The 23,760-nt window shown below is 24.6% G+C and overlaps 1 protein-coding gene across 1 annotated transcript; it reads left to right on the top strand.

Moving 5' to 3' along the window:
- Nucleotides 1-11,729: 11,729 nt before the first annotated feature.
- LOC135145691 (uncharacterized) lies at nt 11,730-23,379 on the top strand. Its single transcript, XM_064077822.1, has 17 exons — nt 11,730-11,817; nt 11,911-12,040; nt 12,105-12,301; nt 12,456-12,540; nt 12,774-12,841; nt 12,900-12,982; nt 13,817-13,934; nt 14,898-15,055; nt 17,016-17,118; nt 18,609-18,742; nt 19,124-19,229; nt 19,288-19,367; nt 19,451-19,564; nt 20,029-20,132; nt 21,034-21,136; nt 22,204-22,315; nt 23,309-23,379. Exons 8-17 carry the CDS (start codon nt 14,969-14,971, stop codon nt 23,377-23,379), a joined length of 1,014 nt encoding a protein of 337 aa, XP_063933892.1. The 5' UTR covers nt 11,730-11,817; nt 11,911-12,040; nt 12,105-12,301; nt 12,456-12,540; nt 12,774-12,841; nt 12,900-12,982; nt 13,817-13,934; nt 14,898-14,968.
- The last annotated feature ends 381 nt before the right edge of the window (nt 23,380-23,760 follow it).

The following is a 23,760-nucleotide window of genomic DNA, read 5'->3' as shown; positions in this document are numbered from 1 at the left end:
AGGATTAGAGGGCCCGCTGACAGGAGGAATACTTCTATTTTCTTTATTAGTATATATAAGATTATAAAGAAAGCTTAAAAACAGAATTTGATCGTTTAAAAAATTTGCACTTATTTTAAACTTGTTCCACTGTAATTAGAAAATAAAAATTATCTACTATTTTTCATTTTTTCAAAAATGTAATAGATTTAAATCTTTATAAAAATTTAATCTAAAAAAAAGTGAAATAATCATATCAAAAGTGTCAAACTATTTTAATTATAAATGCTAAATTAATAGAAAAATTATTATAGCTAATAAAGTTTACAAAATATATTTTAAATATCTAAAAAACATTTAACTTTTATAAATTTTATATTATATATATAACAAAACTTATAGAAAGGCCTAGAGAGTAGAAATGACTCTAAAAAGTTAATATAAACTTTATAAAAAAAAAAGTTAAGAAATTTTGAAGAAATAAACTGTAAAAAAATTAAACTTTTTATTTTTAAGGAAAATAAAAAAAAATAACTTCGAAAACTCTATTATAAAAACGCAAATAAATTAAAAAAAACTTTTTACCCGCTTGGTTTGGACCCATAGCCAGATAGAGCTGAAGGAGATCACTTGAACTTCTTAGATTCTTTTTCTTTTTCTTCTTTTTTAATTGACTTTTATATTTTATATCTAAAATTAAGAAAAGATCATTGAATAGCAAAGGTTAAAAAAAACTTTTTACCTCCTCGACGATCTTCGTCGGATGAGCTGGTCATAGTAATATTAAACTAAAATTTATACACCAAATTCGTCTCTCCTCACTTTTTTTAGCTGATAATAAAACTTAGATAAGTGCTCTTCTAAGTATATATAACTACTATTTTATAAAAAGAAACTTAATTTTTAAATCAAGAGCTCTTACAGATAAGAATATCGTAAATGATGAATATATTAACCACTGATTAACTTTCTACTAATCGAAAGGAAAAATTTACTAATGCATTAAAATACAGTAGTTCGTAAAAGTGATAATATGATAACTGTTTAGAGATTATTGGTGAATTTATCTTGTAATTTTCACTTTATACTTTTTTTTTTTAAGTTGTTAAGTTTGAGGTGGACCTTTCAATTTTACCCTGCATTAATACGATCAACTCTAGTAAGATGTGTAAAAAGTGAGTATACTTCCCCATCCTTTCGTTTATTAATAAAAGATTAAAAGCAAAACACTTTTTCGAAGTCTCAGTAATATAAAATTAATATTTTATTGAGAATTTTGTTTGCGTTAGTTCTATAATAAAGGCACAGTGCGTTTAGTTTAAAGCTTTATATTTTATAGAAATTGATACACAAGTTTTATATTAGTATTTATAACAAATGTATCTATTTACGGACTTATATCTTTCGGGATATTTGTTAAACACGACGTATTGTGACAATCAAGAGTACAAGACAAAGGTCGCAAGTGAGGTTTTTTTGAAGCAAGCAAGAAGTTTATTTATAATTAAATCTACTTCAGTCTTGAATCTATCTTCCATATTTTACGTAAGGGCACCGTGGTTCCGGCTCATTCACTCCATAACAGAAACGTTTTAGATGCTTCTTAATCCAAGCCCTATGAAATATACATTGGTTATAGAAAAGAAAATTGTCAATACGATAAAAATATGAATAAACATTTTATTAAGAGCTAAAATAGCATTAAAAAAAAATGATTCATTATATTGATTAACAAGTGCTTGGAGAGTGGCACGACATTTTTAAAATTTTAGCTCACCGCCTAGCCGGTTGATTGCGATAGATATTTAAATAACTTGGATCAAAAGTATGTAATTTTATAGACATTCACCCTTTATTTCTACTTATTTATTTATTATGTTCAGAGTTATAGTAGCTGCCACTACTCAGCCAACGGACGCTATTAATTTTTTTTTTTAAAGTTATATATATTTTTAAAATTTGGAATGCTAAAAATTTTTGTTTACGGATTTAAATTATCTCTAAACACATTTAGCAGTATTAAGGCTAACGCTCACTTATAATTACGTCCATACATTTTTTTTCTGTCGTACGTTTGCATTTTAGTTATATATATAACCAAGCATGCTTACTTAAATATTAAATTGTTTAAATTGTTGTTTGAAAACAAACTTTGACATAACAAGTTTTTAGATGTCTATAGTCCACTATGTTAATAAACTTTAACTTCGTGAATTTAATATATAGAGAGGCTGGGTTTCTTTCTGTATTTGTAACTATTTACAGCTTTTTTAATTTTAACGTCCTATTCCTTTTTTACCGGTTTATTCGTTTTTGAATCCAGTTTTATACTCTAATACCTAATTTACTTTTATTACTAATTAGCTTCTATAATTTTAATATTCAGCTTTAATTTTCGTTAAAAACTATTTTTTCTTTAAAAAAAACTTAGCTTGCAGATTAGCCCTCTTTTTTTAAAAAAAAGATAAGTTTGAATAAAACAGTAAGCAACAATGAAGGGCGATGGTTTATGCTTACTCTTTACGCATTACTTTTACAAAGTCAGCTCAGCTCGGTAGTCTAGGGACGGGGTATGTTTTACTTTAACGGAAACTTTTTTTCAGCAGCGCTTTTACTTCCTGTAAGTATTTGCACAACTATTTTTAATATACGCGTGTACCGCCCTTTTTTCCGGCCTCGAAACGGTTTAGCGGCGGTTTTGTAAAGTACTTGTTTCTCCCTCAATTGCAAAGGGGAAATTGCAACAACTTAGCTATTAAAGTTGAGTTGATCTAAAAATCTTTTAAAGAGTACATTTTAATGAGATGAGTATATAGGTAAAAGTAAAAATGATAGAAGAATAACGAAGAGAAAAAAAAAGACGTTTAAACACTTTTTGGTAATTATTGGGTGTTCTCAATTTATACTCGGAAGGTTATAAGTCGCATTACATCTTAAAATTTTATGACTTCAGCATTAAATACTAATTTTTATTAAAAGAATTTTCAAAGTTTATAATAGTTTGATCGAACTTATATATTACGAGTTTATTATAGGATAGGTTTCTTGCACACAGTAAGAAGAGGATAACTAACTAGCCTATATATTATTTTAGGTGTTATTTTCGATAAGGTCACTAAAGTTATGCGTTTTAAAATCGTGCTCGTCAGGTATTCTTTGAAAACATTCGAATCTTAAGTTTCTTAAAGTTTTGCCAGTCGGGCTTAACTGTGCGATAAATTTTGACACAAAAAAGCAATGTTTTAAAAAAAAGAACAGCAAGTTTTATTGCTAAAACTACTGAAGTCTTTTGCTACTCTAAAAGATAGTGAAGTATCCCCTCAATTAAATAGGATACCAGTCTTAAGGTCTAAGCCTAGCTTTAATTTTTTATGCGAGTTTGGCGTTAACAATATACAGTTGCAAACTTCTCAGCGGGGTTCTTTTGTGATACATAGAGTATCATTTGCTCTAAAGTAGGAAAATTTCCGGTCGAAAATAATGGGTAATCGTAATATTCTAAAAAAATATACATACAGAACGGCACACCAACATGCTTTTACTAAGAGCTAAAAGATACTAAAAACATGACCAAAGCGTGCTTCTCAACGCGATCGTCATATATATCAAGCCGGAGCCAAAACAAAAACTTAAAAATATTTCTATCTTAAAATATTTGAAGGTAAAAGCCAATAAGGAATTCTGGCGCTTGGAAAGTTTTTACAACGTCGAAACAGAGCATAAAAAAGGAAAATTTTGGAACATCCTTAAATCGCTTGGTACTTGCGTTAAATTTTAACATCTGACCACTGAAAAACCTGAATGAAGGGGGGAAGTTTTTGCAAAATAAAAGAAGAGTTGAAAAACGTGAGCGAATTTAAAAAGTCGTTTTTTATTACAATTTGATTTCGAGGGTGACAAGAATGCGGAGAGGGTTGAAAATTTCGAACAAAAACTGGAGTCTGAAGTTGCAGTAGAGGAATTCTAATTAGAGTACTGACGCTCGTACTGAGAGTCACAAAGATCAACGAAAGTTTTACAAAAAACCTGTTTCAAGAGAAGTTTACTTATAACGAGTATCCAGAGTGAACGCGGTATAATTACAAAACTTTAATACATACGAGTTCACGATTTGCATTGTAAAAATTTTGAATGAGAAAGGCTACTGTTCCTTCTTCTAAGATTTCTATAATGGCACTCAAATTGGAGGAAATGGTCGTAAGCTTCTTTATAAGAACTACTAGCTTTGGAAATTAAAATTTTTGGTTCTTTTCAATTTTAAAAACAAAAGAGCTTATTGATAGCTAGAGTAGAAAACAGGCATTTTTAAACTAGCGCTATAGTGCTGTATATAAACTATATTCCGAACATTTTTTTTGCGAGGATTTCATTCAATCAAATTTGAACTTTTTGTTTTAAGGATATTACTACCAAGTTCAAGTCAGGTTTACTTGGATCAAAGCTTTAAGTACTTTTTAGTAAACAAAATTATATTTTTTAAGGTTTTTTTATTGTTTTGGTTTCTTTCAATTGTATGGTGTTTATATTTTTTCGTCTTAGCGCTTTGTTGATAAGGTCCCTACGCATCAGCACCGATATTTACGCTATATCCATTATAAAGTGGTATTACCCATTCTAGCAATCAGTATATATAGTAATCCGGGCTTACATATGCGAATATAAATAAAATTGATGATGGATCTTTACGTTCGCTTACTTTGTTATCAATATTTACAACCTGAAAAAATTAGAAATCGGAAGAAGATCAAAGGAACTTAATCTCTTAAACTAGTAAATTTTTTGTTTTTTTTTTTCCTAAAATATTTGGGGTTCTTTCTAATTTTTTTTGCTCTAAGAATATAGCGTGGATATCTTTTTTTGATTCTGTGTTGGTCATAAACGGATGTAAAAATAATAACACTCTTTTTAGAAACATTGGTATATTAATACCCTTGTGATTATCTAAGGAGGTATTCTTTAGTTTTTTTAAAACTTTATCGGTGCTACTGACTATTTTATTCAATATACAATTTTTAATGTGTGAAAATTTTTTAACAGTATTCATTTTTTATAATATTTTTTAATAAAGTATACAATCCCGAATTGTTTTGGTTTTGGTATAAATATTTAGTATTAACATATAAGTTAAGAAGCGCTCGGACGATGCATACTTTTAGTTAAAAACTTTTAAACGGTCTCAACTATAATATTTTTTACAGTTTTGCTCGTCCTTTGGGGTTAATTAATAAGTAAAAACTTTAAAGCTAAGATAGCTTTGCTTTTGAAAAAGCTATTAACCTAATACATTTTTGTTAAAGAGGTTTTTTTAGTTCAATTTTATTATTAAAAAGTTTTTAAGAATTCTACTTCCTACCTCATGCTTATATTAAATAGAATTTCTGTTGTACCAATTCTTTATCTCTTTAAAGATGCTGTTAACTTTCACTTTACCTCATAATGAATACTTAACGCATTACACACTGCTCTTATGCTCTCAAATGCTGTTCAACTTCCTTTTAAGGTTAAATAGAAAGAGATCTATTAAATGTTTATTATAGAAGATAACTAAATCCTAGATTTTGCCTTGGACCGAGTTTTTAATAATTCTAACTTGCCTTACCAGAAAGTATGTGTTATTTGTCAAATTAGTTTAACAAGAGAACAAATGAAAATTAACCTGAAATCCACCTAAAGCTCATGAATTACTTCCTTAGGATTAACAATATAATTTTAGCTTGTATTTGTAAAATAACAAACTGAAAAACGCAATATAACATTCCTGGCAACTTGCTTTAAGGCTTAACCAGAAAGCCACGATTATATGAGTATTGCAACAGACTTTCAGCACAAAAAGCCAATTAAAAATAAAGGTTTCGTTAACGTTATAATAACTCTAGAGAGGAGCAGAGGAATCAAAATGCTTTATTTATAAGCAGGAGTTTTATTAAAATTAAAAATAGTGGCATTGTGCTCAAAGCTAATAAATAGTAAAATACATGCAACTCACCAAAAGTAACCATTAGGATTTTATCAAAATTTGGTGAAACAAAAATTGAGGAGCTTGGAATAAAAATAAGCCCAATAAAAAACTATAGAGCGTTTCGCGCGGACGATGGTAGTATACTGCCGTAATGTACATGTCGCTAATTAAAAGTGCTAAAAAAATCCAGCAAAACATATAAAGGAAAAAGAACTGCTTACTTCTTGAGATCCTTTTTAGAGTAAACGGTGTTAAATGGAAATGAGACAAAAGATGCATTTCGCTTTGAACTATAGAAGATACGGCCATACCTAAAAGTATGTGATCTGCCCACGAAATGCCGAAGGATGAAAACAACAGGTACACTAAGTAGCGGAGACACGTAATAAAAAGGTATAACTTGAAGTATTTAGTTTCTAAATTTTCAAAGAAAATAGTTAGTTGACTGTTCTTTGGCAAACTTCTATCCTTTGCCGTTCCTCTTGTGGTTTTTTGCAAAGTTACTTTCGTTGAACGTTGAAGCAGGAAACGAAAAGCATAGAATATAAAAGGTATGAGCACGCCAACATTGCGGAAAAATATGTCAAATTTTTCAAGACAATGATTACTTTCCGGACGATGATTAACGTTATGTGCAATTCCAATGAGTAAGACTGCAGTCCAGAAGTACAAGGGAACAAAATCAAGAAAATTTAAAACAGGGCGCGTCATTATAGCCTACTTTCATATGTGAAGAGACTTGCGTTTCTAAAAAAAGCAGCCCCGCCGCCTACCGAAGTCGTTTTATTGAACTTGCTTAATATAGCTCATTATGTGTGCTAAATTGGAGTCAAGCTTGAGGTCGGCACTACAATCAAACTTCCATAAAAACTTTTTACAACTCTTGTCACTATTTTTTTTTTATAAAATAGAAGTTTTTTAAACTCTGATATAAAGAGATTATGTATCATATTTTATTTTGTTTAACTTTTTCTTAAGCTAACAGTATTTTATAAAAATTAATTTAATAGCATTCTTGAAAAGGAAAGCGGAGTGCTAGAGTTCGCAGTTACTATTTTTTAGTTTAAAAAAATATAGATTAAAAACCTATAAAGTAATAAAGAAAGCTGGGAAAATAAAAAGTTCTTGATCCACTTATGCAAAACAAAATCTAAAGAATAGAAACTGACTAATTAAATAAGCATGAATATTTAGAAGTTTAAAGGCGAACTATCAACATTTTTTCTACCCTGTATATAAGAAATTTAACATATAATTATATCATGTAATATTATTTGCATACAAATGCATTACCAAATTTGGGTCTAAATTTTAGTTCGACTATTTATATGTTTTAGTACAGTTCTATGAAATATATCTATTAATATTATTGTACAATTTACAGTAAGATTTCCAAATGCTATATACTCCGCTTTCAATTACTCCCCGTTAAGGGATTAACAGGTTTTAAATAAGTGAATTATTGTTTAAACATGTTCTCCTTCATCTAAATGAACTTAATTGAAAGGAACTGAACAATAAACCTTTATTATATATCAACTTCTAAAATTCGGCATTGTTAATAAGCTTTAAATGATAAGGCCTCGTTCTTAACTTTTTCTTAATTATTAATTTTTTTTTATAAACTTACATACCAAAGGTTCACTACAAACAATTACTTTATAAATGAGTGCTATGCGCATGGTGGAATTGGAAAGCTTTGAAAGTGTGGGGCAGAATAACAAGAAAAAAATAAAAAAATTAAAAGTATACAAATTTTTTTTAAAACGATTTAAAAAAGAAAAATGTAAAAATATAAATTAGAAAAATGCAAAACATGAAAAAATAAAACATTTTTCACAATATTAAATAGTATACTACATTAAATTTTAAATAAATCAACTATGAAACACAAAATACAGGGGCCCTACGAAACTAGATACGGATCCCCTAAATTTTCACAGGAAGAATGGTTAATGAGTAAACCTCTTAAAACACCTGAGAAACAGCCAATAAAAATACAAGGAGAGAAATTAATTTTTTACCACATAATTTGACGCACTTTACTAATTGGATACAAACTAAACAGTAATATTTTATAAAAATTAATAAATACAATTAAATTTATCATACAAATATGGAAGCAATTAGGGCCTTTTAGAAAGGGCTAAATGCAGACCTAAAACCGGTCGACAAAGTATTCTCCTGCTTTCGTTTATTTTCTTTGTGATTTGTATTTTGTACATTTGTTTTATACATATGTTATTTTACATTTATTTAATTAACTTATATTTAATGTACTATTAAATATATTCTTTTTTTACAATTTTTTAATACGTAACTTATACCGGGAAGTTAGTGGGAATTTCCTACAATACCTTTTTATGTGCGTCAGGAGGTTAATCCAGCTAAAAAAAAGGTTGTTTCGTACCTTACCTAACATCTCAAGAAGCTTAGACCGGGACGATTCCATTAAGAAGAATGCATTTAAACAATTATATAAAAAAAGATGATTACAGATATAAACCAACTAACAACACCATAAAAACTGATATTTTGTAATCCATCTATCCACCTCGGCGGGATTTAATCATTAAAAACTTTTATTTACAAATATGATAAAGAAATTTTACTTATATTGTTCTATCTACTTTTTGCGAAGATATCACATTTAACCATCGACTAAAAAAAAACCGGTTTATTAGACTGCCATGTGTTCGTGCCCAAAGGCTAATTTGCCTTAGGAGTGCGAAATTGCATGCTTATATAACAGCATTAACTAATAATTTTTTAATTTACTACAATTGTGTATAGTAAAATTAAAATAAGTGTTGCATGGGCCTTAGGTACATGAATAATTTAATATGACATTGACAATAAAATTATAACAAATATTTTATAATTTAAATTTGAGTAAACAAATATAGATGGAGATGAGGTACCATTGCTGAACCCTTTAATATATTGATAAAAGCTTTGTGGCCCTTACTGCTTTGAATGCGCACACCCTCTAGGCTCTAGACTTTTTTTTGCCCAACTATTCTTTAAATAGTTGGTAATACAACTTTTAGTCTTTTAGACTAAAGCAACGTCACTTGCTATTTTAGACAATCAAGCATTATTTAACAAGTGAACAAAAACCATTTTTTTTTTTTTTCTTTAAGTGGCATACTACGCTTGTCCTGCCGTCCTGCAGTAACCTTAAGCGCTTAATCATTACCTCCCACTCAAGGAGTAGGTGCGCTACCAGTGTTACTAACCCGGAGGGGCGTAGTATGACTCTCCTGAAGAACTAAGAGGGAGTAGGGGGGGGGGTGTAGAGACTGATCAAGCACTGCTGCCAGCCAGGTCTCCGCAGCTTTAATATTATGTAGAATTGACATATAGATACACACTTTTAGAAAGTAAAATTATAGACTACATTAATTTTAACGACTGGTTGCTAAAGTGTGCAATAAATTTGTAAAATATATTTATTTTAAAAAAATGCATTTTGTTTGTTTTTTTATGCCATCACACCTATCCTTAAGGACTTAGTTAGTTTGTCATAAGGTACCTCAAGGCTTTCTAAAAGTGAACGACTTTAAATCACTTAGATGGAGGTTTTGACCGGAAAGGCCTCCCCACGTGCTAAGAAACAAGGAAATAGGTGACAGTTGTGCTTTCCTCTAGAAAAGCTGTGGGCGATAGGTACTTTCAGTGCTAAGATCATTAGAACTTTTGCTAATCAGTCTAATCTACGTATTACGCACAAGCGCAGAGGAAGGAGCTCATTTAGCAGTGCGCTTTGAGAAAGGAAGCATGTTGATAAATTTATTCCATACAAAAATATGCTAACTGTTTTTAAACAAAGAGCACTTCCAACTCACAGCATATAAAACTAGTGGGGGAATAATATAACGTAACTATATAATGGAAAGGAGGCATTTGATTTTCAAAATAGAATTATGTGAACGTTATGTACACGCACGGGTGAGCATCCAATGTGGCAGTTATTTTAATTTTGTTTTATATAATTATATTAATAAAACTTTAGCTTAGTAATTTTAAGTACGTTACATAAAAAAATAGTCCGCACTATCGGGTTACTATTTTAAAACTAAAGGGCAGTGAGAAAATGAGGATATTATGGCTGTTAACTAAATTATCTCTTTTCAGCAAGGTCTTACACCCCACTAGATTGACTTGTTAAACTTTAATATAATTTTTCATAAGTTTGCGCTTTCAGGTGATTATAATTAAATATTAACTTTGTTTGGTTATTAGCACGCAGTTAATTGTATTCTTTTCTTCTTTTCCAGGTAGATAAGTAAAACATCTACTCGAAGAAACAAATTTTGCTAGATTATATAGAAAAGCGTTATCTTTATGAATTCAAGTTCTGTTATTCTCAATTACTATTCTGCGAACTTCGCCTCCTTTCTATGTCAGAAAGCTTCTTCGTAACTACATTTATTATTGTTACAATTTCCTTTCCATTTAGTTCTAAGTTCGTTGTTACTTGGCTTTACCGCTTTACCTTTGTTACTATGACGCTCTTTAACTTTTTTAGCATCGTAACAGAACTAGGTTATAACAATGGGTCCTCCTTTGTTTGAGTACTATAACTGTTAAAAGCGTCGCTGCGTACCGACTCACCGCCAGAAATAGTCGAGTTAAGAGGAATAGCGGAAAAATTTAGATTTGTACGCGAACCAACGCAGCCATCACTTGATCGATGGGCGCCTAAGGTGTGCTCGACAAAGTTATTTAATTGAGTATTTTTCTGCATGCCCATTTGATCTTTGTAGTTGAAGCAACTCGACCCTCTGGTTGGTTTCCTCTATTTTCCCCGGTATTTAAACCTTTATATACAAACCTAAAACATACAGTCTACTCAAGAAACAACGTTCTTCTTCATACAAACTTTTAGTAGCGGACTTATATTACATATTTGAATATTTTTTCTATTTAAAACTAAAATTGTATAATGTATTTTTTTGGCAATTTTTGACGCAACCACTAGGCATACGAGCTGATATAATTAAAAAAATTATTTTGTTTTTTCCATTACCAGTATTACTTTTGTACCTAAATGCTCCGCTGGCAGCTAAATTTAAATCACATCAATACCTTTGACATAATTATAATTAAAAAAAGACCTGTTCTTATAATTATCGTACGGCAAGTTAACGTTTATTAAAGTCATCGGTTCCCAAGTTTCATTATATGACAACTATATATTAAGTGCTCCTAAGCGTTAGTGTCTAGAGTTAAATATATTTTATTTTCAGAGGTACGTGTTGTCCTTATCCTTTACGGACGCTAAACTATATGGTTAAAAATTAATTTAATAGCACTTGGAACTATTTTAAAAAAATAATATAATTTTGAGCTAAAAACAGATGCTTATTATTTAGCGATTCCTTATTGTTTAAAAACAATCTGTATATTATTAGAAGTGTCTTTGAATATAGTATTGTGAAAGCCGTACATTGTAATAGATCTTATAGTAATTTATGTATTAAACACTACATACTATGACCTTAAAAAGTACATTATATGAATGCTTATTTAGATTTCCGTTTTGATAAACCTAATTTGTTAAAATATTTTTCTTGCAAAACATCTAGTACTCTATTTTTTATAACGATAAGTTTTTTAACATTTCTTAAAAGAGAAACTAATTGGTTAAAGTGGGCACGTTTACAAGTTAAGACGGTATCTTATTGGGTACAAAAACAGTTCATGTAACTATTTTTAGAGTGGAAGGTATTCTGTATTTTTTTTAACTACTGTGTTCAAGGTTAATATGGGGAAGGAGTTATTAAAATCTTGCAAGAATGGTGATTTTAAAACCGTTTCCAAACTCTTAAAGCTAAAAAATCAAAAAAATACAAATCAGCAACCTAAACTTAAAGGTTTTTTTAAAAATTAGTATTAATTCGCTTTTCTTTGTTAGTGCAGGCAGTTTTATTAAATTCTTAAAACTGTTTTATTTATAATTATTATAGGCGTGGACGTTAATTTTAAGGATAAGGAAAAAAGGACTCCACTAATTCATGCCTGTCTTGGTGGCCATGTCGAGTGCGCTGAAGGCCTTCTTAGTCGTTCGGCTGATGTAGAAGCTAAAGATAATATTGGGTTCTATCTTTTTTCCTTCTTTTTCTTTTATAAACTATTTAATGTAATTTATACAATAATAAAGAAATACAGCACTTCATTATGCAGCAGAATCCAAAGAAGCTGAAAGATTAGTTAAAGCTTTGCTGGGGCAGAAAGCTCCTTTAAACATTCAAAACGATAATAAAGAAACTCCTCTACATATTGCCTGCCGCTCTAATAATTCTGTTGCTCTTAAGTTATTAATTGAAAGCCGTGCAAATATTTCTATTATAAATTCTGGTTTTTAACTTTTTTTAATATTTATAAATCTCTTTAATTTTCTTTATAAACTTATTTTTTATTCGCAATTGCCATATATCTCCTATTAAGCCCTTTTTAGAATTTATAAGGATTCGATTGTATCGATTTTTTTAAATTTTCTTTAAAAATTTAGAAAACAAAACTCCTCTTGAAGTTGCTGTTGAACTCGGATCTTTAGATTGCATAAAACCGTTAGCAGTCAATTTGGAGTTTGGAAAGTAATTTCGGCGTTTTCAGTATTTTTTTAGTTTTTTAATTAAATTTTATAATATTTCATAAATTAATTTTTTTTTATTTTTCTATTAATTTTTAAAATTTTATCATCTTTTTTATTTTAGGTTTTCTATTAATTTTATAATTGTATAATAGTTTATTTTTTTTATTTTTCTTATATATTAAAAATTTGAATTCTTTTTTTCTAATTTCTTTGAAAATTTAAAATTATTTATAGCCATGGAGTCTTATTTTTCGCCGTGAAAAGGAAGGTTTATGAAGCCACTAAGATTTTATTAGAATGCGGTAGTTGAAATTTTTAATGAATTTTTAGATTTCTGCTTGAATTGTTTTTTTTTTACAGGAATTAGTCCTCATTATAAAGATGCTGATTATAATACTCCTTTGCACGCTGCCGTCCAGATCGGTGATTGCGAAATTATTAAAGTAATAATTTTTAATTTATTGTTTTCTTTATTTTTATATTTTATATATTTTTTTTCTTGTTACAAATTTTTTGATTTTATTAAATAATTAGTTTTTTTTATTAATTTTGGTTTTTATAATTTATTAATTCCGTACATTTGTTAAACTAATTATTTTAATTACCAATTTTATATTTTTAGTTAATTATAATTTTTGCTATTAACTATGAAATTAAAGTAGTTATCTTTAATTTATATTAATAAAATATACAAGTTACTAAATAATTTCTTTATAATTTATTAAAAAAAATTTTATATTTGTAAACTTCTATTATAAAAATTTCAGTAAACCTTTTATATTTTATTTATAATTTTATTTAATCAAAATTTACTTTTTTTTTTAAAACTATATTATATACAAAACTGATTTATACTTTAAATTTATTTGTATAACTTTTTTTTCAATTTTTTTGTAAAAATAATCTGAAAAGTTATTAAAAAATTTCTAGCAATTTTAGAAAAATTTTTAAATTATTTAAAAGTTGTTTTAATTATTAATGAAGTTCTTTTTTTTTTAAATTTTTTTTAAACTTTTTGTATATAAAAATGATTTACTTTAAATATTTTCAGGTTTTCCCTTTTTTGTTATTTTTTAAATAATAAATTTTAAAAAAGTTCTATAAATAAATGCGATAAAATTTCTAAAGTATTATTTAAATTTATATATAAAATTTTTTTCATTATATAAATATTTTATATTCTTTTTTATATTAATAAAATCTTTTCTATTCCTTTTTTTACTTTTTTATTAAATGAAACTGATGTACTTTTAATATATTATTTATCTTGTTTTTAGTTACTTCTAGAATATAGCGCTTCTCCTCTTGTTAGTAATTTGCGAAACTTTTCTCCTTTAAATTTGGCACAACAATCTAAAAAGTCTAATTCTAATGAAGTTCTTGAATTTTTAAACAGTAAAGAATTATTACTATTATTTTTTCTTAAATTTTTTGTATGAAAGTTTTGAATATTTTTATATTTAATCTTTATGAAATCCTTAAAATATTGAACAGTAAATTTTTTTTTATTTTCTTTTAAAAGTTTTTACATGAAAATTTTTTAATAATTTTAATTTCCGATTATAATGAACTCTTGAAATTTTGAAGGGTGACGTTTTTTTTTGAAAGTTTTTAATATTTTTTCTAATTTTGTTGAACTTCTCCAAATTTTGGATAGTACATAATTTTTTATTTTAAAGTTTTAAACATTTTTATTTCCAATTCTAATAAATTTTTGATATTTTTTTGAACAGTGAAAAGTTTTATAATTTTTTTCAAGTTTTTTTAAGAAAAATTTAAATATTATTATTCCTAATTTTAGTGAAATTATTGATATTGTGAACAGTATATAATTTTTTATTAATAAGTTTTAAGAAATTTTTAAATATTTTTATTTCCAATTCTAATGAACCTTTAAAACATTAAATAGTGAAAAGTTTTTTTATAATTTAAAAGTTTCTATAATAAAAGTTTCAAAATAATTAATCTTAACTTTAATGAATATTGTAAATTGATATAAATTTTTTTTAAAGTTTTTATTTAAGTTTCAAATACTTTTATATTATTTTAATTTTTGAAATTTTTGAACACTAAAAAGTTTTATTGTTTTCTTTCAATTTTCTTATGCAAGTTTTTAATATTTAAAGTTTATTTTTCAGGAGTATAATCTCAAGTTTTATTAATTTATTATATTTTTTATTAAAATGAATTTTTTTTAATACTTTAAAAGAAAAGTTTGATAAATTTTTTTAATATATTTCAATTTTTTGTATGCGAATAATTATTATATTGATTATTTTCTTTACTATTTGCTTATTTTTATTTATTATATCACTGGTTGCTTAGTTTATTTATTATAAAATATTTTTCGTATAAAAGATTTCCAAAGGTATAAAGTAGCCAATGACAAGCAAGAACCCATTGATCCGGCAAGGACTTTGTGGCCGTTAATGAAAAACAAAATCAACTGGACGGGCGCGTCTGGGTTTTCCTCTTCTCCCACCTCTCCCACGTGGGCTCTTTGCGATAATAATAACGTTAATTTTTTTTATAAGCGGATATTCTTTTTCCTGGAGCATATTTTGAAATTCATAAAAATACTAGCGAATATTAAAAAAATCTATAAAACTCTCTTCAACTTTTTTAAAGTTTTTATGGTCTAAAATATTGTATTGTTATTATTATTATAATATTTAAACTAAAAAATTTACTTAATAAAATCGTAATGAAAGTAGTTTTTCTTCCAATATAATTCTTTATAAAAGAAACTTATTGATGCCTATGACTATATTTATATATATTTAATTTTATTATTATTATTTATTGTTATTATGAATACGTTTCTTATTTATAAATTATTATTATTAAGAAAAACGTTTTCATTATAATTAGATTTTTTATTAATCATTATTATCTTTAAAACTTTTTTCTTTATAATTTATTAGTGTTTTATTAGTTAAACGTATTCATTATTATAACTGTATTTGTTCTTATTGATAATACTTTTGATACTTTATTATTTTTATTTATTAAATGTTTCATTATTTTATTTATAAATATTATTCATAATATCATATAACAGTTTTTTATTTATAATTTATTAGTTTTATTTGTTAAATCTTTTCAATTTTCTTTATAAATTAAATAATTATTGTTATTATCAACACTATAATTTTTATTTATTAAACGTTTTAATCATTATAATTATATTTTTTATTATTTATTATTATTATTAACACTTTATTATCTATAATTTATTTGTTTTAATTATAAAACATTTTCATTATTTTATTTACGCTTTATTCTTTATAATTTATTAATTTCATTAAAAAAAGTTTTCATTATTTTATTTATATTTGTTCTTTAGCACTTTATTATCTATAATTTATTATTTATATTAAAAAACGTTTTCATTATAAAACTTCATTTACTATTATTGTAAAATACTATTAACAATTTTGAATATTTTCATTATTATTATTTTTTTCTTATATTTATAAACTTTATTTCACCACAAAATTTTCTTAAAGAAGTAAATTTTATTATAAAATATTTTATATATTCTTCTTTTGGCCTTTTTTTTTTCCCAACAAATTTTCATTATTAATTTTTTTCTATAAAATATATTCACTATTTTCTCTGAATTTATCCATTTTTTTCCTTTTTTTTACCCAACAATATTTTTATAACTAAGTTTTTTTTATATATTTAGTCATTGTTTTTTATAGACTTTTTACTTCCCACCAACTTTTATAAAATTTATTTGTTTTTATGAAATTTATTCACTAATTTTCCACAATTTACAATTTTTTTATATCAAGTTTTTATATTTTTACATGTTTCATTATTATTATAGACTTTTTTCCCACCAAAATTTTTAAATAAATAGAAATGTATTTATTAAATTAAATTACTGTTTTGTCAGACTTTTTACTTCCCAACTTTTTTTTCCAAATTTTTTCATTATTTTTATAGAGTATATTTTCAACAAATTCTATTGTCAATAAATATGTTGTATAAAATTTAATCACTGTTTTTATGGACTTTTTTACTCCCCAGATTTTTTATAGAATTTGTTCATTATTTTTTCAAGTTTTAGCAATTTTTTTTTAAGTTAGATTTTATTTATTATACTTTATTCACTATCTATATAGACTTTTTTCCCAACAAAATTTCTTTTTAAAATTAGTTTGTTTTATAAACCTTAATTACTTTTACTTTTCATTAAATTTATTGGTTATCAAAAATTTTGTTCACTGTTTTTGTAGACCTTTTATTTCCCAACAGCTATTTTTATATATAAAAATTATTTACTAATTTTGTGGACTTTATTTCACCAAAAAATTATTTTTTATTTCTACTTATAATTATAAAAGTCTCATGTACAACTTTAATTATAACATACACATTTCTTTTTTGACTTTTTACTATTTTTTTTAAATCTTTTTTATATTCATAATAATTTTTTTTACGTTTCATTATTTTTTTATATTCCAGCATACTTTTTGCCAAATTCTGTTCAAACCGGATAGAACAAACTTTTTAGTTTTTGACTTGCAACACGAATATCATATTTCTGGCGCAAGACTTGTAGGAAATAGTAAAAACTTGCTTATTTACTTTTACTAATTATACAATTTTTTTTTTTATTATGATTTTTATTTTAAAAAACATTTTTTATGTTTGTCGGAGAAAATAAGGAGGAGCGAATGGTTTGTCTGTAGAGGAGGGGAAAAATACTATATGTAGGATAGGAATAAAACACGTGGTATGAGCACGTGGCACATTCATGTGGTATAATGACACACAGTACTAGTACTTAATCACTATACAACAACTCAAAAGACAGAATGGCAACATGACCATCCGAATCCGTCGAGTTATTGTCACTATTTCAACCCTACACTTAGCTACTGAGTTCTGGTGCGTTACATATCTAAAGTTGTAGCAACGGTTCTGGAATTGAACGAAAAATGTTAGGTTACGTCACTAGTTAGTTCCTTCCGCCATGACCGCACGTAACCACCCGGACGACGGTAGTGTACTAGCCAGCTTAGCTACTTTTTTAAATATTAGTGTATGTTATGTATTCGATAAGTTAGATCTTTCTAGGCATATTATAAAACTACTTCGAAAGGCAATGTTAATACTCAACGCGTAGTTTTAGTATTCAAGTTAATTAGCTCAAATAAAATACCTTAAAGTCATCGTAGAATGAATTCAGAATCAACTGACGTGGTATATGTACCCCATTTATAAGCCTGTGATTAGAGTTAACTTTAATATTTCTAATACAAATTTTTATTATTTGATAGTAAAAATTTGATTTTATAATATTCTTATGTATAAATATATTTTTATTGTATTTTTATAACCTTTTTGATAAAAATGAATTTTTACAGTTGAATTTTTTTATAAAAATTATTATATATTATATTTTTTATGACTTTTTTCAGCGTATTTTAAAAAATAAACTTTATTTTATTAATATTCTTATTATTTATATTCAATATATTTTTATATTTTTCTGTAAAAATTTTTTTATAACTTTATTATACGAATTATAATTAAAAATATTTTTATAAAGTATTATATTGGAAATTCTAAATAATTTTTATTATAGAAAATTAAATAATAAATTTTTATATAATAAAAAAAATTGGGAGTAAATTTTTATTAATAATAAAACGCTTTAATAAAAAAAAATGAAATGCTTAACAATATTTTAAAAAGTACTGATGAAAAAAAATATCTATATTACAAATAATATTATATTACTTAACTTAATAATAAAATCTGGAGGAAATTTTTCTGATAATAAAACGCTTTAAGAAAGATATTATAATTTTTTAAAAATATTTTCATAAAGTAATTTTAATGGATCATAAGAATTCTTATTATAAAAATAAAAATATAAAAATTAATGAATAATAATATTATAAAAAATTTTCTATTAATAGATATTTTGAGGGATTTCAATAAAATTCCAAATTTTTTTGTAATAAAGTTTTGAATAATAATTAAATTATGCAGTAAAGAACTTTAACATAAATGTTATTATCATTATTATCATTGCAAAAAACTCTGCAGGCAGCCAAGATATGGTTTATGAATATCTGCTTGAAAAAGGCGACTCTCTGGAGGGTCCATGGTCTTTGGTTATAGAAAACGCATGCAAACTTTTGGGCCCGTCCGACTATACAGCCCATAGTGGCGTCCCTCAGGTGATGGAATATTTTTTTATCAGGAAGAATTTACTTTATTGATAAATTTATTGTTAAGAAGTTTTAATTTTTATCCTTAAATATGTTGCTGTTTTTTTTTTTTTTATAATAAAAGTCTAAATAAATAAAGAAACTTTAGACTAATCACTTACGAGTAATGCTTATTTGGCACTATTTTTTTTTATTAATGATCCGTGATAAAATTTCCTTTTTTATGAATTTTTATTGTTTTATTTCTTTTACCTTTCTATATCAATAATGGTTTTCATAACAAATAAATGGAGATAAGTTATAAAAAAAATTGATAACTTTTTAGTATATTAACAGCCAATAAAAATGCTAAATAAAATATTTTATATTTCTTTAATAAAATTTTTGTAGGACTTCACCAACTTTTTCACCACCGGAAGATTTTTCAGACTTTCCTTGCTTTCCAATTTTGGCGGCCATTTTTGTGCGCTTTCCCAAGTTGCCTTTTACGGTGTGGGTAGGTTTACACAATTTTTCGGCAGGATGAAATTAATTTGCTAAGCTTTTTTGTTAAGATACCAGAATTGTAACTTATTTAAAAGAATTTGAGTGCTTCCATCTCTTCTCTACTCTTGTTGAGTCCGGCTATGCACACGTGCGTCCCTACTTTATTTACTTTAAATCATAAAAATTCATTGGTTATTATAATTTTATTTCCTCTTTTTATTGGCTTTTTAGCTTTCTGATGTTTGGGTTTTGGGCTACAAAGAAAACGAGTGCCAAAGCATTTGCAATAATAGTAATGAGGACGTTGAGAAACTGAAAAAAGTTATTAATAAAGCCAAGGAAACAGTAATATTTATTATATATATTATTAATATTATAATCATAATTATTGAATGAAATCCCAAACGCATTTTATATACTTCATGGCTTTTTAAGAATTTTTTTTATAATTTTTAATATTTATTAAATAATTATATAAAAATTATTAGTGTAAAATAGTTTTCATTAAAAATTATTAGTTGGCTAATATTTAACAGACCCACGTGTGCCAATATATAATACATTTAAATGACTATACGCATTTCATTTTTCTTATTAACTTTTAATTAGTAATTTTTTAAAAAGTTAATATTATTTATTATAAATTGGTCCATACACGTATTCATATTTTTTACACTTTTTCTTTGTATTATTAATAATTAATTTATATTTTTAATGAAGTTAAGTGTCCATACTCATTTCAAACTTTTTTTTCATTTTTATAATGAATTTTTTTAATAGCAAATTTTTTCCTTTTTAAAACATTTAAGGAAAATAAGTTGACATTCTTAACATTTACGGAAAAAGGCGCGTGGCCTTCAGGCCATATACAGAACAAGCGGCTGCCTGAACTTATTATTGAGAGCGATCCAGGGTTTGACTTATTGGCGGGAAAAAGTCCCTTTTTTCTTTATTTTTTTTAACTAATTTTTGTTCACTTTTTTTTAGTGAATTGTACTACCATTTTATAAAATTTGTATCACTTTTTATTTTCTTTTATTATATCTTATACTGGATGGAAAAAATTTCATTCTTAATCTTGACAATTTTTTGAATGAGTTGTACCACATGTTACTTAATTTTATTACTTTAATATTCTATTAATTGTTTTATTTTTTAACAGCAGATTTTTTTATTATTTTTATTGGGAATAAATTATCAATTTTGTTAATGATTTTTGCTACACTTATAAATTTGTATCCTTTTCATACTTATTTTATTTTTCTTCTATTACTATATATTTTAAATGGCGAAACTATTTTTCTTTGTTTGTTTGATATTTTATTATCATTTATTTAAATGATTGTTCTACTCTTATAAATTTGTAATAATTTTAATTTTCTTTTAATGTTTTTAATAAAAAAATGATGGAATTTTTTTTTTCATTATCCCTCTCGATATTTTATTATCAATTTTTTTTTACTGTCTTTGCTACGTTTATAAATTTGTATTAATCTTATTTTTCTTTCATTTTTTAATATTTAAAAGGGCGGAAAATTTTTTATTATTTTTCTTCATAATCTAGTTTCAATATTTTTAATGCATCATACTCCATTTTATATAAATTAGTATTTTAAATTTTGAATGGCGAAAACTTTTATTCTTTATACATTCCTTCATAATATTTTATCAATTTTTTTAATGATATTATATTTTCTCTAACTTACGAATTATTATATTATTTTTTATTGCTACGCTCTAAATGCGAAAATATCTTTTATTTATAAATATAAATAATAAAATTTTATTAAAAAAGTATATTTTTTAAAATTTAGAACGACTGACAAAGTGGAGCTCTTTTTTGATAGCCCTGTTAAAGTGAACGGAGAGCTCTTTGGAGAACTTCAGCCTGATGTTCTTTATGGAGGGCCTTCATTGGTTATTAAATATTAAATATAAAAAAAAATAATATAAAAATAATTATTTTATTTTACTATTTATTATATTTATTTCTATTTATCATTTTATATAATATTCTTATTATTATTATATCTTATATTAGTTATTATTTTTATTTATTACTAGTTTATATGTCGTCAAAAAAAACATCCAAAGATGTTAACTTTTTATATATCCGCTTTGTTTATTATTATATTTATTACTATATTTACTATTTATTATAAAGTTTTCATTTTATCTATTTTTTTTAATAAAATTTTTATTATATAGTATTTAAAAAGTTATTATTAATATTAACTTACTGTAACTTTTTTATAATTATTAATAATTATTACTAAGTAAAAATAACACTAAGTATTTTATATTCAGTTACATTTTTTATTTCCTACGTTTATTATATTTATGATATTTTTTATTTTATAATAAGTATTCTATTTTTATTATTAAATAACTATTTATAAATATATTTTAAATATTAGGAAAAAGTTTTTTTATTACAATAAATTGTTATAAAGTAAAAAACTTATTGTACTAATTTTTTTATGTTGAATGTATTTATTTAAAATATTTGTTATTATAATAATATTTAGTAGTTTCTATAGATATTATATTTTTTAGAGTAAATATGTTATATTTCTTATAATTATTTATATCCAATATCAATTTTTTTCAATATATTAATATATAAAAAATTTCTACTCTTCTATAATTTACTTACTATTCTTTATTTTTTTATTATTGTATTGCTTATTTTATTCTCTATAAACTTTTATTATATATTTATTTATAAATCTTATCATATTTTAATTTTATTTATATATTTATAAAAAGTATTATTATATATTATTATACTTTTACTATTGTATATATTTTTTTTGGATCTTATATAAACTTTTTATTTATTTTTGTATATTATGTGTTATTTTCTTTATTATATATTATTTTTAAAAACTTTTTAATACTTTGCTTTTATTATAATTATAAAACCTTTTATTTATTTTTTTATATTTTTATATATTAATAAAACTTTTTATATATTATTTTAGGTAAAGTTTAAAAATATTAAAATTCTTAATGCTGGAGAATTTTATTATGGCATTCGCGCCGTAAAAAATCCGGACATTCTATGCAATAACAGTCTTCACTTTATAAAAATTGGTATAAAAAATACTTAAACTTTGCTATTTTTTATATAATATAGTAAAGTGAAAGTAAATCATTTTCCATTTGTTTATTATGAAAATATATTTATATATATATATAATTTTTATATAAATATATCAAACGTAAAATATATATTATAAAAGTATTAGAAAAACTTTATTCTTATAAAAAAAATTAAAATATTTATAAATATTTTATATAAAACAATAAAAATCAGAAGTCTACCTTTATTTATTTATATAAAAGATTTAAGAAATGCTTAAAACTTTTTATTTATATAGAAAAATAAAATTTTACCAAATATTTTTTCGAATTGTATTGAAAAATATTCAAATCTTTATAAGAGAAAAATTGAATTTATATAAAATTATTTTGTATATAGAAAAATAAAAATCTTGGAAAAAAAATATTTTTTCAAAAAAGTCCTGATAGTGTTTATTTTTACAAAATAAAATTTTAAATATATAACACTTTATAACATGCTTTATTTTACTATTTATTATTTATTTATAAAACATTTTTTTATTTTATATTAAAAATTATCATTAAAATTAATATATTTTTTAATAGTATCAAAAATATTTGTTATATTCATAAGAAATAAAATATATATAACTTTTATTTTTTATATCAAAAAAAAAACCATAAAATTAATAAATTTTATAATAACATCTGGAGTTAACTCTGATATACCATGTGCTCATACCACGTGCATCTTTGTTAGGTACCACTTGCCCGTATCACTTGATTATACTACGTGTTTTTACGCTTGTCCTACATTCTGTTGCTCCCCTATTTTTCTCCGTTAACACCAAATACAAATATTTTTATAATAAATGTTTTATTACTATTATTTTAAATAATAGTAATAATAACAACAGTAATTATAATAAACAATAAATAGTAAACAAAATAATTTTTATATAAAATTAATTATTTATATATAAAATTAAATAAAAAATTAATTTCTTTTATAAATTTTTTTAGGAACTCAATTTCTCGGGACTGAAGATTTAATAGAATCGACTGCTGATTCTCTTGCTTTATTTGATATCTAAAGCTGAAAAGAAACTTAAAAAATAAAAAATCTTTTTATAAATTAACTTAAAATTTTTTCATAGTATAATTTGCCCTTCATTATTTTTATGCGCATTTTTATTTACCTTTTCACTTGTAAATCTAATAAAGCTGTTATTCAAACCTCGTTTTTTTAATTTAAAAATAATTTATTCAAAAAAATAATTGTTAGTAGTTTTTACTATAAATCTTAAAATATGGTGTCTAAACTTCCACTTTGCATAGTTCTTCTGATTAAACTATAACTCATTTATATACTAAAAAAAGAAAAATAGAAGTAGAACTCTTTCATAGAATTACTTCCCACTATCCTTGAAAGATTGTAATCTCTAAAGCAAGTACGTTATTTTACGTATCCCTTC

Source organism: Zophobas morio, unplaced genomic scaffold (assembly GCF_036711695.1).
Source record: "Zophobas morio isolate AGI-343-1 ecotype UQ-CSIRO unplaced genomic scaffold, CSIRO_AGI_Zmor_V1 ptg000175l, whole genome shotgun sequence".
NCBI lineage: Eukaryota > Metazoa > Arthropoda > Insecta > Coleoptera > Tenebrionidae > Zophobas > Zophobas morio.
This window is presented reverse-complemented; position numbering and strand designations above follow the sequence as displayed.